This window comes from Eulemur rufifrons, chromosome 6 (genome assembly GCF_041146395.1).
Source record: "Eulemur rufifrons isolate Redbay chromosome 6, OSU_ERuf_1, whole genome shotgun sequence".
Classification (NCBI taxonomy): Eukaryota; Metazoa; Chordata; class Mammalia; order Primates; family Lemuridae; genus Eulemur; species Eulemur rufifrons.
This window is the reverse complement of record NC_090988.1, coordinates 84140337-84156808: the sequence shown is the minus strand read 5'-3', so window position 1 is coordinate 84156808 and position 16472 is coordinate 84140337. Positions and strand designations below refer to the sequence as shown.

The 16472-nt window shown below is 39.1% G+C and overlaps 1 protein-coding gene across 1 annotated transcript in view; it reads left to right on the top strand.

The window, feature by feature from the left end:
* The window catches only part of LRRC4C (leucine rich repeat containing 4C), a 154211-nt gene extending 140648 nt beyond the window's left edge, over positions 1–13563 (top strand). The window contains exon 2 of the mRNA XM_069469839.1: positions 11428–13563. Within this exon, the coding sequence (XP_069325940.1) occupies positions 11470–13392 (1923 nt within the window). The 5' untranslated portion in view covers positions 11428–11469 and the 3' untranslated portion in view covers positions 13393–13563. The remainder of the gene's footprint in view (positions 1–11427) is intronic.
* The last annotated feature ends 2909 nt before the right edge of the window (positions 13564–16472 follow it).

Genomic DNA, 16472 nt, shown 5'->3' with positions numbered 1-16472 from the left:
TAATCATTCAGTGGCCCCTGAGCCTGAGAACACAAAAACAAAAAGGAATTGGAGAGAAAAAGCAAAGTTTTCATACATTGGTAGGGCTCCAGACTTAAAAATATTAGTGCAAAGGAGAATACAGGTGTTATTACAAACACACGTTTCTAATAATTGGAGCATTCTGATTTCATTACCTGAAGACTGAAATATCAAGCAGTATAAGGAACTTGATGTTTTAAGGATTTTTCTTTGGTTGTGCATTTCACTAAAGCAAATAAATGTCATAAAAATACAAAAATACCACCTGAACACCTCAAATCTCACCCTGTAGTTTAAGAAACAAGTTAGTTATCTATGTTTCATATTTTTATAAATAATCAAGCTCAAAAAGTGAACACGATCAAAAAGATTCATAAGCAGCCAGAAACCTCATGCCAGGTACACTTATCTTTCCTGCATCATGAAAGGGTAAACAAACAGGAAAAAAACAAATTAATTTTATTTTTAGCTCTGCCAAGTTTTGACTGTATTTCTGGTTCTGAAGTAGATTTGACTTTTTGTTGCTAAGACAAAGTTGGAACTGGCAGTGCCTCCCCCAATCCCTTGTCTATTCCATCTTGCTGCTTGAGATTATGACAGTGGAATTGGGAGATCTTTTCCACACATGGGTTTTTAAATAAATAGTTCAAATGAGTTTCTGAAACAAGCATGTGGTGATAAAGAGGCCCTTCCATTTTAAAAGGCATTTGCAGATGAGAAGACTTGCTGACTGTAGGAATTCTTACTCTCTGTTATAAAGTGGTCTGATCCAATAGAATGACCCCAAAGCTAAGTCAAACCTCCCTAGTTCTAAAGTACATGTAGGTGTGAAGAAGTAAATCATGAAACCAATTTATGCATCCTCTACATGGACATTTTCAAGGCAATCATGTTATTTTAGGCACATACAGCAGAGGGCATTGTTTGGTCAAACATAAAACAGGGCTGCTCATGCTAAGAATAGACGAAGAGAAAGAAATTAGAAACTTCTCTCACTTTTCACCCTCCACCTCCCCTCTACCAAAAAAAAAAAAAAATGCAGAGAGCAAGGAAATTGTAAATCGTCCTTAAATCACTTTGTTCTTCCTGACTCTTCTTTGTTGGAAAGACTTGTATGAAAACAACTATAAACTGGGCAAACCTCATTCCAGAAATGGATAAATTCCTATTATGTGAATGAGATTCTTCTAGGCGCTAGAGATTAATTAGTAAATATAACATTATATGGGTCCTCAATCGGTTTACAGCCTTGACTGTTCTGCAACCTACTTTGTCTTCTTGAACACTCACTCATTCATTCATTCATATATTTAAGAAATGTTCAATGAGTATTTTTATAGATGAATGCCACTGAATAAGAAAGACAAGTTTCTACTCCAGGTAAATTAACATTACGCTGAGGTAAGACAGGCAATAAGAAAATAAACACCCAAGAATAAGAGAAAATAGAAAATAGAGGTAAGTACTATGATGAAAATTAAATATGGTAATTTATTAAATATAATAGAGGGGCTGCTTTTTGCTGGGTGATCAAAAAGAACTTTCTGAGAAGGTAAAATTTAAAGTGAGTCCTGAATGACAAGGAAAACCAATCATGCAAAAATCAAAGGGCATGCACTGCAGGCAGAGGGAACCCTGGTACAAAAGTCCTGAGGGAGGAACAAGTTTGAAGCATTTGAAGAAAGCTGAAAGGCCAATGGGGCTGACAAGAGAAGGGGGGTGAACAAAAGTTAAAAGGTGGGAGAAGTAGGCAGGGGTCAGATCATGTCTTGGAGACCACTGCAGTTTGCATTTTGTTTTAAAAGAGTATGGGGCTAATAGGAGTATTTCAATTGAAGAATGGCATGAAAGTATCTATACTGTAAAAATTCATTCTAAATTCTCTATGAAGAATTAATTGTGGTAAGGCAGTTATACATATAAAAGTAGAGAAATTGGTAAGAAGGTATTTCAGTGGTCCAAGTTAGAAATGAAGATGATTTCATTTACAAAGAGAGGATGAGGAAAAGTAGATGGATCCACGTTATGTTTTTGGAGTAGAATGAGAATAATGCTGTGCTGGATGTGAATACAGGAAAAGAAATGTCGAAAAAGAGTCTTAGATTTTTTTTTCCTTGAGCAACTGGGTGTGTGTGGTAGTGGCATTTATGGAGGTGCAGGGGCAGGTTTGGGGATTTGCTTTCAGTGTATGCTATGCCACTTAATTCAGGTAATCCTCACAAAGTCTATTTATTAATGATGTTGTTATCATCATTCCCGCTTAGGAAGTTGCAGCTCAGAGAAGGCCAATTTACTAAAGATTGAACAGTCAGTAATACAGAGCTAATCCTCCAACAGCAGGCATTTCACTCTAAATCTGGTTTTAGTTCCATGAGGTCTTGCTAATATAGATTGGGCATCCTTTCTATGCTTCAGCATTGTTCCAAGTTAGAAAGAGGACTAATGTGTGCAATGTACAAAGTGGATGTGAGCAGCACTAGGGGTCAGAGATGCCTATATTCCTTACTTGTGCATCACAAAGTTTCTAAAATGATACACTCTCCCTCTGTGTACACTAATATTTTTTAACATGACTATATGCAGAAGCTAATTTTGCCTTCATTGGTATTTCATGCTCTGCAGGATTTTAACTAGGGCGGATTAATTTGAACCTACACACATCTCAGTAGTCAGATAATCAGATTGAAGATCAGTTACATTCAGTTCTAAAGCAATGCTAGGGATGTCAATTATTAAAGTCACTTACTTTCCCATCAACCAGGCTTCTCTCTCCAATTTCCTTTATGCACAAGGGCAGAAACTTTCTAAAACAATGTTCTCATCATTCCCTTCCCTACTTAGGAGCCTCAAGTTTCTTCCTAAATCTCTTTATTGAAGTAAATTCAAATTCTTCTTGTAGGATTGCGGCACCCCTCAATTGGGCTAGTTAGTTTAACTATCTAAATTTTGCAGTGGAAGCCCTCTACTTCCGTTAAGTTTACTTTCTTATTATTTAGTGCTCCTGTTCCTCTGTGTTTGTGAATAAGCTCCTACCTCCTCCACCCCCGCGCTTTTGTAATACAAGTCTATACTCCCTTAAAGACCCACATAAAATTCCAAATATTCTTCTTAAAACTTTCTCTGATTAGTTATGTCTATATTGATTTCTGACAATTCTTTATGGCATTAAAATATCGAATACATTGATTTGCATTAGTACCTAGATCCATATATGTACTTTTTTATTTTATATATGTATAAATATAACTTATAGCTCCAATAAGACTGTAAAGTTCTAGAAGTAATGGTCAGTTTAGCTCCTTTATAATCCTTATTATACTCTCCAGAGCATGGCATCATGTTGGCTGCAGCTACATGGTTTTTTTCTTTTCTATTTTAATACGTAGTTCTCTGTAGTCACTACTTCTCATCTAATGATATTGTAATGTTGGCACTTCTAACCACTAAACATGTATATTCTTCTACTATAAGCCAGATAAAAATTCTATAAAAAATTGAAGTGGAGAGCCAGGTATTTTTTTTCCCTTAAATCTCAGTTTTTAAAATGCAACATTTTCTAGAAACGTTGCAAAGTCAGTGTGTTTAGCCAAATGGCTGCCTGTTGACCTGACAGGTTGAGTCTCTGGGTTACAGCTATTTAAACATCGTAGCATTTCCATTACATTTACCTAGAGGGTCAGCCCTGGGCATATTTACAAAAATTTTCTTTGCCCTAAAATCTGCAGAACTACATATTCCTGCGTAAGGGGTGGAGAAAGCTTAACAGATTTGCAAGATTGGATTTAAAATGGGAAAAATGAACTACATTAGGAAATATTTGTAAAATAAATTTGATTTGAAGAGGTGAGTTACCTTTGGTAATGGTGTTATTAAATTTGGTGTTTTTCTTTTTCCTGCATATTCTAGCATTCTTTAAAACCCAGAGACAACCAGAGAAATGATTTTGCAGTAGAGAGACTTCCTAGCATGATGGGGAATGAGCCTCAGCACCTTTCTTGTAAGCGAATCCTGTTGCCTTACCTTAATTTTTTTTCTTTGAAAGGTTCCAGGTTTATAAAGATATAAGAAAATAAGAAATCAGAGTTTTCCCACTGTCTTATTTGTTCTTTTCTTTGCTATTGGCAGGGGGAAGGGGGGGAGAGAGAGAGAAAGGGATGGGCGACAGGAGGGATGGAATGAGAGAAAGAGGAGAGAGATGAATATGAATGTATCAGGATAGATTTAGTTGCATGTAACCAGAAAAAAAAAAAATGTAAGGCAGTGGTCCCCAACCTTGCATCAGGGACCAGTTTCATGGAAGACAATTTTTCTACAGATGGGGGTGGGTAGAGGTGGAGGTCAGGAGGCCTGGTTCATAATAGGCCACAGACCCATGGTGGTCCTCAGCCCCGGGATTGGGGATCACAGCTGTAACGAATTATTTTACATAACAAGAAAGTCCAGAGGAAAACCAGTCACAGGGTGCACAGGGTGCATTAATTCAGCTGCTTATCAAAAACATCAAAGATGTAAATTCTTTCCATTTTTCCTTGGCATATCAGCTTCGTCCTCAGACTGCCTCCCCTCTTGGCCACAAACTGGCTGCAGCAGCTCCACACATCTTACACTCTCAGCAACATCCAAAAAGAGAATAAAGAATTAGTTCTTTCCCATGTTTTTCTTCTTATTAGTGGGAGAAAAAGTAATGCTCAGAACCCTTCAGCCCTTCAGCTAACTTCTCCTCACATCTCATTGGCCAAATTGTGTCACATCTCCAGGGCTAGCTAGTGTCTGGAAATAGGAATGGCACTACCACTGTTTGTTTAGACAAGAGCTCAGCAAACTACACTCTGCAGGTTGGTCTACCACCTACTTTTTGTGTCCTGCAGACTAAGAATATTTTTGAATTTTTAAATGGTTGGGAAAAAAAGAATAATATTTTAAAACATATGAGAATTATATAAAATTCAAATTTCAGTGCTCATAACTAGTATTATTGGATCACAGCCATAGCCATTAATTTATCTTTTGTGTATGGCTGCTACAGAGGCAAAATTGAATAGTTGCAACTAGAGACCACATGGCCTGCAAAGCCTAAAATATTTACTATCTGGCCTTTTACAGAAAAAGTTTGCCTATTCCTAGTTTAAACCAAATTCTCTTCAGCTATCAACACTGGTTCATCCTCCCCTAAAGCAGATAATATAGTAGTGTTTTCTTTTTTTGGCTTTGTTTCTGGATGGGAGTGAATTTTCCTGAAAAAAGTTTTCTTGGAAAAAAGCAAGGGGGTAGGAGGTTGGGCAAGCAACAACCAATGTGTTTCTGGGGTGGGGAGGGGGCAGAGATATTGTTTGAGGTCCAAGCACATTTTAGATGAATAATATACTTTTAGTATTGTAAAATGCTAATTTCCAAAATTTCACCAATACAACCTATTGATAAGAGCTTAGTTTATTCCCTACTGTGGTGAGGGAGCACACCACCTCACAAACCTTAGGCAGTGTTTGTGAGTGAAGCAGTGAAGATTAGGTCAGAATTTATTGAGCATTGGAAGTTCAATTTTAGGAAGGTTTTCCAATGCGGAAACTTGATTAGGATTACATAAGAGTTATGAGACAACAATCCGGGATTGATGGAAACAGCAAGACGATGCAAGAGATTCAGTGAGTCTGAGCACAGACATCTGCTGAAGCTTCCCATCAAAGAGTTGATGGATCTTTGGGGAAGTCTCTATAAAGATCAATGACATCATTTGTTTCAGCAGGAGTTTCCCAGAAGAGGAAAGACATGCTAATAAAGACAGCAGAACAGCAAAGTCATGTTGATGTAGTTAGTAAGGCATGGTTTGGGGATTCAGGGTCCAGGCTGAGTGTGGGGTAAGTGGTTTTAGTTCTCTTTGTTTAGCATGTGAGTGTGTGGGGGACAAGTTGGTGGTTGTAGTTCACTGAATTTGTCTTTCTCCCACCTCACTTTCAAACTACTGCTAAGGTCTAGACTCAGCCTATGATGACTTAGCAATGATACTGTGCTAAATGAAGCACCTCCACTAGCTAACTCTCACCTGCAGTTGTCTCTGTGTCTCTCACAGCACCAGCTCTCAGTGCACTGAAGGATGGGTGGAGGAGGAAGAAAGTTCTATTGACAAAGTCAGGATATCATCTGGAACAAGGCCAAAAGTATCATAGTTTCATTCTAAACCCACATAAAACAATTTTTAAATAAATGCCGTCAGATGACATCATAATGGATAGTGCATACCTTTAAATTGATTTTCTTTTGATGTGATAAAAACATGAAAGAGATGTTGACGTGTGGCTTTTGATGTAAAGTAACATAATTTAGATTTTAAAATAGAAAGGCTTTTGTTGATAGTAGTTTACTCAATTCAGTGCATGTACCAAGCATTATTTGCTGTAGGTTATAAATTAGCTTTGAACCCGCTGTAATTCATAAATCGTTACTTATGACTGATTTATAGGAAATCTCATTAATTGCAGTAGCACAAAGATCTTGAAACAAGCAAGAAGTAGAACTTAAAAACTAGGGCTGAGGATTGAGAAAGGAGAGACACCTGAATCCTGTAATTAAAAGCAATGTATTATATTTGCATATGTTTTACTGATGGTATGTTCCTGATCATGCCAGTTAATCCTTAACAACTTTGAATAAGAAAGGTTATTGTTGCTCCTACCTTATAAAAGAGGAAGAAACTTAGTGTTCCATCACTTTATTTTTATTCTAAATATTTATTATATATTGCTTATTTATTAATATGAGCCAGTAACTTTACATATGCATTACTATGTGTATGTGACAGTCCCAGCAAAAGCCTTTTGAGTAGGTAACACTATTGTTCTCCTTTCACAGATGGGGAAGGTGAAGAAAATACAGAAAAGTGAACTTTCCCAATTTTAAGGTTATTGAGTTTCAAGCAGGGATATGAACTCAGGAAGTCTCACATTAGAGCCTTCCCTCTTAACCACTCGGCATGGATATCTTTACTATATCATATTTTAAAAAAATAGTAGCAAATGGCAGAGTAAGGAATTATCTTCTTCACTTCTGTACTATTTCCAGTCACTCAGTTATCTCAACCTGTGTAGCCAGAGACCCTAGTATTCTGAGGAGGGTCCTGGGCTGGGCGATGGGAGTAGGAATGGAGGAGCAGGGCCATGGAATCCCAACCCTAAAAGCATTAATTGGTTTATGCATCAGGAATTGTACGTGCTATTTTTTTTAATATGCCTAATAACCTTAAGAAATAAGTGTTGCAGGGATATACATAAAACTACATTAAATCATACAAATGAGAAATTTTCAGTGGTTATGATCACTAGAAATTTAGATAGCTTTCTATTGATAATGGAAATCTAAAAGGGTTATTCAAGGCCATGTTTAAATTTATAATGGAAGATTACTCTTATTCTGATGCAGAGTGTGAAGCCTGCTAACCACATTGTTATCACAATATAAATGAGGCAATGGGGTAGACATATGAAACATATGAACAGGATTAATATGATGATCTGGGCCCTGCTGTTCAGTGATTAATTGTTTTAAAATACAGGTTTTGTTATTACTCAGGAATAGTGATGCTGACAGATTGGGAGGTGACTGCCATTGAAAAAGTAGTTTTTCACTCAAGCTCTCAAGAGGAGGAGCATGACACAACACGCAGGGGCCACTCTGGGAGGCAGCAGGGTTGGTCAGGAGGTAGAAGCAGTGAGAGGAAATGTGGGCAAAAGCCTTTATTGTGGTTTTGAGGGAAGGCAGCATAAGCAGGCTTATGACTGGCTAGTTTGAATAATTTTGGTGGGCTTTGGGACCTAGGGGCCGTCCCATGTTGCCTGGTACCTGAACCTGGAGTGATTAGGACAGGGGGGATGGTGGTCTGAACCTAAGAGCCCCCCGTGAGACCCTGATAAAGGAGGTGGCTGGGGTATGAGCTTTGGATTGGTTGGTTTGCATACAAAAGTCATGCTCATAGGCAAGTCCTTAACTATTTCTAGGAATTTCTTAGCCCTAGAAGGGCAGTTTCTCTAGGATAAGCAAGGCCCCAGAAGTGAAAACATCAGAAAATAAAAAGGAGTGATTAATGTATCCGAACGAATCACTATATATATGCAAAGAGCTGCAATTAGATATTTGCTGTTTTGCACATTTTTGCTGTCATGTTATTTAGTGCCCACAGGATGGCAGACACTGTGTTGGTAGTGGGCCAAGAGGAGACTACTGGTCATGGCCCCTGCTCTTAGAGTCCACAAGCTAATGGAGGAAACAGACCCAGAGACAAATGGTCACAGTACCCAATGGTGTGAGAAGTCAACCTAGAGCTGCATCAGCCCTGAAGAAGGAAGCAAGGTGGTTGGCCTGGGAAGGCCAGAAAAAGAAGTATTAATAGTAACTCAGAACCTATTAGTCATGTTTCTTCTCTACTGTGGGGAAGGAGACAAAAACAAGTCTCTGAAGCCAGAAAGCAATCTAGGACTTTAAACATCATCTTCTTGAGATCAAGGTCCCTTTCAGTGGCCTTGTGACTGTGGATGCATGTTTAAGGACTGCTTTTCCTGAAGAAGGCATCTTTTGTTGTTGGAAAAAAGCTGCTTCTCCATCTTGTGTCTGCTTTGTAGCTATAGGTATTCATCACTGGGGGGTCTCACTACCTGTGGAAGGGTTATTCCCTAAGGAGGAGCCAGCCCTTCTTCCTCAAGCCCTGGGCTAGTGGAGAAGGAAGTGTTGGCCTTGAAACTGGACCTCTCTCTGGCATTGGCTTCTCTCCAGTCTCACTTGGAACAACTGAAAGATCTTCCTAATTGTTCTCCTTGCCACTAGTTTCTTCCATGGCTCTTCTTTCTCCCATATCAGCCCAACATTACTATTCTTCAAAACAAAGCTTTTGCTAGCATTCCTTTCTAAAAACAAAATATGTTGCCTGCAGGAAAAATGGAAGCTCTTAAGGTTGACCTAAGCAGTTCTTAATATCTAGACCTGATCTCATCCCAACTTCCTTTCCCATTCTCTCTTCCAGGCCTTCATTGTCCTGCCATAGGGAACGTTGTACTGTTCCCTGGATGTACTAGCATTTTTCATGTGTCCTTGTCATGGCTCAGGCTGATCCCTCTGCCTAAAATGCCCTTCTTTTTTATCTTCACCAACTTCTACAAAACCTAGATCAGATGATCCTCCTCTTTGGAAACAAACAACCTCCGACTCTTGATTTCCCAGCATGGATTAAGTTGCTCTGACGTTAGTGCCCTTGTGCCAATGTGGTCTTGTCTCATGGCAATGAACATATATTATTGTACATCATCTGTTTGCCTATCTATTGCTCTTTGTTTTTTTTTTTTTTTTTTTTTTGAGACAGAGTCTCACTCTGTTGCCCAGGCTAGAGTGAGTGCCGTGGCGTCAGCCTAGCTCACAGCAACCTCAAACTCCTGAGCTCAAGCGATCCTCCTGTCTCAGCCTCCCAAGTAGCTGGGACTATAGGCATGCACCACCATGCCCGGCTAATTTTTTTAATATATATTTTTAGCTGTCCATATAATTTCTTTCTATTTTTAGTAGAGATGGGGTCTCGCTCTTGCTCAGGCTGGTCTCGAACTCCTGAGCTCAAACGATCCGCCCACCTCGGCCTCCCAGAGTGCTAGGATTACAGGCGTGAGCCACCGCGCCCGGCCAATATCTATTGCTCTTTGAATTAAAATTCCCTCAGTGGTAAGGATTACATTCTTCATCTTTATAGACCCAATATTTAGCAAAATGTCTGGCTAATAACGAAAACAAAACAAATAATAATATATAACATTTATTGAGTTCTGACAATGAGAAGACATTTTTCTAAGTCTTTTTTCTGTATTAACTCATTTTATCCTCATAAGTCTAAGGGGTGTGTACTATTATCATTCTCATTTTGCAAGTTAGGAGAGGAGATAGAACCATAGAAAGAATAAGTAACTTGCCCACAGTGATACCTAATAGGTACTAAATTAATTAATGGTTTTTGGAATTAATTGGAATGTGGTGAATCCCTCTCCTGCTCGTATTTTCCTTTCCAAGAGATTCGTAGAGGAGACACTATTGAGATGAGAGATTGGAGAGAAGTTATTATAGAGGTGCCCAGTCCACAATAAGCCAGTTGAGCGGGGGCATATACTGGGTAAACAATACAAGCTCCTTTGGAAGTCCTCCTTGTGCTGGAAGAAATGCAGAAAGTGAGTTTTTATTTTCCTTCCCACAAATCTACTTAAAACCAGTAAAATTAGGGACATAAGACATTAACAGTCCTATCATGCTGTTTTTTTCTGTAAGTGAAAATTATGTTTCATGGGAAATGATTTAACTTGTGGTCTATCTGCCTGTAAGTAGCAGTTAGCTATATTATAATGAGCCTTGGCATATGAGACTCAGTAGGAATTAATGTACACGTGTGCATGTCACTATTTCAGTGTATCTTCACAGGTACCATAAATTAAGTTACCAGTGTTTATAGCTGAGATCACCCCAAAAGCAAAGGTATTTTAAAGAAATTAATTGTGAAATATATTTTGCATTTACTTATGTTCTCCAGCAACATTTTTATGGAGTGTCTGAGATCATATACTTTGGCACCAATCTGATAAGTGTCTGAGCCCTGATTCTATACTTACTAGCCACGTGACTTCTTCCATGTTACTTCACCTATGATTATATTTCTTCATCTTTAAAATGAAGACATTGACAATACCTACCTCAGAGGAGTGCCATAAGGATTAGAGAGGTTCACAAACAGCTTCATGGGCACACAACCTATGCAGTTGCAAAGGGACCCATGTTTAGATGGGCCCACACTTGGTTTAATGGTCTTCTGTCGCTGATTTGAAATTATTAATAATTTTTTAACAAGCCTCCCTACATTTTTATTTTTCACTGGGCCCCACAAATTATGTAGCCATTTCTGAATAGGATTGTTTGTCAACTCTATAGCCCACAGTGCCTGGCACATAGAATAAAATGTGATAAAATGTCAGCTATTACTAATTTTGCAAAGGAGCTTTTAGTTTGTTGGATATAGATGCAAAATCCTATTTTCTGAACTTTTCCAATCTGGTTTGGACATTGAAACTAATGGTAGAGTTTATCACATATGTCCTCAGGCATTTGGGCCACAGTAGATTTGTAAACACTATGTTAGTTGGGGCCCTTCATCTCATTGATACATTTCTCTGTGATCATACATCTGATGGAATGTAGGCTATGGATGGCTCCTAATTCGGACTCCAGAAGCATGTCCCCATAAATGTGAGCCACATAGCTCAATAAGAGATATTAGATTTTTTTTTTTAGTCTGAGAAATGATGGCTTTACATGATACACTGTGTCACTGACATTACTCCAGAAAGACATTTGAAATAGATCTAATTATCTCTTCCTGCTCTTATTATTTTGCAGACTGTCTGAACTCCAGAAGGACCAACACCAGATAAATTATGAATGTTGAACAAGATGACCTTACATCCACAGCAGATAATGATAGGTCCTAGGTTTAACAGGGCCCTATTTGACCCCCTGCTTGTGGTGCTGCTGGCTCTTCAACTTCTTGTGGTGGCTGGTCTGGTGCGGGCTCAAACCTGCCCTTCTGTGTGCTCCTGCAGCAACCAGTTCAGCAAGGTGATTTGCGTTCGGAAGAACCTGCGTGAGGTCCCGGATGGCATCTCCACCAACACACGGCTGCTGAACCTCCATGAGAACCAAATCCAGATCATCAAAGTGAACAGCTTCAAGCACTTGAGGCACCTGGAAATCCTACAGTTGAGTAGGAACCACATTAGAACCATTGAAATTGGGGCCTTCAATGGTCTGGCGAACCTCAACACTCTGGAACTCTTTGACAATCGTCTTACTACCATCCCGAATGGAGCTTTTGTATATTTGTCTAAACTGAAGGAGCTCTGGTTGCGAAACAACCCCATTGAAAGCATCCCTTCTTACGCTTTTAACAGAATTCCTTCTTTGCGCCGACTAGACTTAGGGGAATTGAAAAGACTTTCATACATCTCAGAAGGTGCCTTTGAAGGTCTGTCTAACTTGAGGTATTTGAACCTTGCCATGTGCAACCTTCGGGAAATCCCTAACCTCACACCGCTCATAAAGCTAGATGAGCTAGATCTTTCTGGGAATCATTTATCTGCCATTAGGCCGGGTTCTTTCCAGGGGTTGATGCACCTTCAAAAACTGTGGATGATACAGTCCCAGATTCAAGTGATTGAACGGAACGCCTTTGATAACCTTCAGTCACTAGTGGAGATCAACCTGGCACACAACAATCTAACATTGCTGCCTCATGACCTCTTCACACCTTTGCATCATCTAGAGCGGATACATTTACATCACAACCCTTGGAACTGTAACTGTGACATATTGTGGCTCAGCTGGTGGATAAAAGACATGGCCCCCTCCAACACAGCTTGTTGTGCCCGGTGTAACACTCCTCCCAATCTAAAAGGGAGGTACATTGGGGAGCTTGATCAGAATTACTTCACATGCTATGCCCCAGTGATCGTGGAGCCCCCTGCAGACCTCAATGTCACTGAAGGCATGGCAGCTGAGCTGAAATGTCGGGCCTCCACATCGCTGACATCTGTGTCTTGGATTACTCCAAATGGCACAGTTATGACACATGGGGCTTACAAAGTGCGGATAGCTGTGCTCAGTGACGGTACGTTAAATTTCACGAATGTAACCGTGCAAGATACAGGCATGTACACATGTATGGTGAGTAATTCTGTTGGAAATACTACTGCTTCAGCCACCCTGAATGTTACTGCAGCAACCACTACTCCCTTCTCTTACTTTTCAACCGTCACAGTAGAGACTATGGAACCTTCTCAGGATGAGGCACGGACCACAGATAACAACGTGGGCCCCACTCCAGTGATTGACTGGGAGACCACCAATGTGACCACCTCTCTCACGCCACAGAGCACAAGGTCGACAGAAAAAACATTCACCATCCCGGTGACTGATATAAACAGTGGGATCCCAGGAATCGATGAGGTCATGAAAACTACCAAAATCATCATTGGGTGTTTTGTGGCCATCACACTCATGGCTGCAGTGATGCTGGTGATTTTCTACAAGATGAGGAAGCAGCACCATCGGCAAAACCATCACGCCCCAACAAGGACTGTTGAAATCATTAATGTGGATGATGAGATTACAGGGGACACACCCATGGAAAGCCACCTGCCCATGCCTGCTATCGAGCATGAGCACCTGAATCACTATAACTCTTACAAATCTCCCTTCAACCACACAACAACAGTTAACACAATAAATTCAATACACAGTTCAGTGCATGAACCGTTATTGATCCGAATGAACTCTAAAGACAATGTACAAGAGACTCAAATCTAAAACATTTACAGAGTTACAGAAAAACAATCAAAAAAAAAAAGACAGTTTATTAAAAATGACACAAATGACTGGGCTAAATCTACTGTTTCAAAAAAGTGTCTTTACAAAAAAAACAAAAAAGAAAAGAAATTTATTTATTAAAAATTCTATTGTGATCTAAAGCAGACAAAATTATGTGTATTCCTCAGAACCTGTTTTTGCTGCACTTATTTACTATTTTCCCACATCTCGTCCCTCCCCTCCCTGATTGCCATATTTTTCATAGGAGATCTCAATTCCCTAAAGAACTGGTCTAGGAAATTTTGTAAGAATTCTGTTATACTTTGAGATTTTTATGGTGAATTCTAGTGGTGAGATCCAGTCTATTTTGTCTCTCTTTTATTAATTTTTTTCTTTTTCCCTCATACTCTTATGAAGTAGTCCAATGGGGAATGCAATATTAGAAATAGATTTTTAAGAGAGAACAAGGAAAAACAATGCAAGATCTTATATTTTTCATGCAATGACCTGTTCTGTATTTATGAGGAGGACCATTCTATGGAGAAGAAAAAAAAAGTAAGCAAACAACAGATTAATTTACATATGAGCATCTATAAAACCCATGACTTTTAAACAACTCTAGAACCAGAATTTGTAGTTCAAAAGCTAAAAATAAGATTATAAATAAAATATTGTTGGTTTTTCTGTACTTGGACACAACTCATTTGTAGTATGGTTCAAATGTGAGACACTTGAAGGTAATTAGATTTCCTACTTCCTAAGAAAAAAATACTACAGTATTCTTTAGTCATAACATCAACCTCTACAGGGTCCTGTTTGACTAGCTGACTTGAGTTTTAGATGTGTATTCAAGGATGCTGTGGTATTTTTTCCTTCTTATTAGGGTTACCCTTTGTAGAAATGCTCAGGTACAAAAATAATGATTTTGTGAAGTAAATTTAATTCCACTTGAAAGAAAGTTTCAGTATAATTTATTCACTGTCTCCTAAATAAAATTTCATTGGCTAGATGAAATACGTCCACAAGAGATGAAAGTATTGTAAGTTATCTGGAGTTGCAAAAGAATGTTTGGTGCTGAGTGTTAGCAAATTCAGTTCAATTCAGTGATAATTATTAATGACCTAAGATGTGCTAAACACTGATTTTAGTATTTTGGGTACACAATTGACAAGATCTGGTTCCCGTCCTTGAATCACTCCCAATCTATATGAAAAATGACTAAAGAAATAATCTCAGTTTGTCACTGGTTGTCTGCTCTGACCATGCTGTTAGGTGGAAGGCTGTGAATGGGGAACTTAAAGTTTCAAAATATTAGGTTACTGTTATTATAGAGACCTCCTGGATTGACGGTTTCTTCCATCCTTCTGGAAGAGGAGCCTATCTTTTTCTAAAAGCAGATTCCAGATACTTAAGGAAGTGTGGGTATAGATTTGCTCCAAAGGATGGCTACATACCAGGAAATGGCAATGCTAATGCAATGGTAATCCGTTAAAGATACTTTTTAAGGAACTGGGGACATTTTAGCTAAGAGAACATACACTAGCTTCCAAGTGAAAAAGGAACTTGCTGGTTGTTGCACTTTGGCATTCAATATATATTTTAATATATTATAGGTATGACTTCTATCTTTATCTGTGTGAAGCAATGTGAATATATACAAATCTCCTTATTGTCATTGGCATCTCCTACCTCGGTCATGAAACAAGGATTAACCAAGCTGAAGAAAACTTCAGATCCTAATGAATGAGCAGCTTAGAGACACACACTTAATTCTGCAGGCTGGACCTCACTCTGGGGTTTTGTGGTCTCCTAGTGTGAAAAACCAATCATTACTCACAAAGGAGGTCAAAGACATGGGAGGAAAGGACAGCAAATGAATGAGAGCACACAAGAGTCTTGCTCCTATTTTTTGATGACTGATTCTCTAGCTTTTTCCTTCCTTATTTCCTACCTCCCTTTGTTAAGAACACAGTTCACATTCACTTTTACTGTGGAGAAGACTCAAGAAAAGGGAAAACACATGTTGGCTGTCATTTGTGGAGTTATTCAGTATTGAATACAAGTATACTTCATATTCTCAAGCAGCATATCACACACACACACAAAGACATCAAGGAGTACCTGTAATGCCAGGCAAAGGCTAGTACAAAGAAAAGCAGTACAGGCCGGGCGCGGTGGCTCACGCCTGTAATCCTAGCTCTCTGGGAGGCCGAGGTGGGCGGATCGTTTGAGCTCAGGAGTTCGAGACCAGCCTGAGCAAGAGCGAGACCCCACCTCTAAAAATAGAAAGAAATTATATGGACAGCTAAAAATATATATAGAAAAAATTAGCCGGGCATGGTGGTGCATGCCTGTAGTCCCAGCTACTCGGGAGGCTGAGACAGGAGGATCGCTTGAGCCCAGGAGTTTGAGGTTGCTGTGAGCTAGGCTGACGCCACGGCACTCACTCTAGCCTGGGCAACAGAGTGAGACTCTGTCTCAAAAAAAAAAAAAAAAAAAAAGAAAAGCAGTATAAATCAAGATGGAAAAGTAACCTGCTTTCTCTACTTGGTTTAGGTTCACCAAGCTGCCTTTGCTGACTCTGAACTTTCTTTCATTTTGAGCTTATAATTCTTATAAGGTTAGTCCCAGCATGCAATTGCCCTTGCCTGTGAGGGGTGGCTGAGCAGTTAGAGAAATTCTAATAAATAGAATGAAAGGTGAAATTGCACTAAAAAGATAGGTTGGAATCTAAAACATACGATTCAGTCCCCTAGGAAATTATAGTAGTATTAATGAATACATTTTGGAAAAAAAAAAACTGATGAAATGTTTAAATAAACCAAACTTGACATCCATTGGAAATTTAGAAACTCTTCTGACAAAAGGTCCTCATTGCAGGTTTTAGGGATGAAGGGTGGAGTGCTATAAATACGTTATTTAAAGGAAACTAAAATGAATTCTAGATGTTTTCTGGTGAACAATGTGTCTGTATTTTCCCTGCATAACATATTTGGCACTCAGCCCGTCAGTATAGTCGCTGTAATAATGTATGAGAGGCCATCATTACACATGGTGGATTTACTTGGTACAGCAGGAAG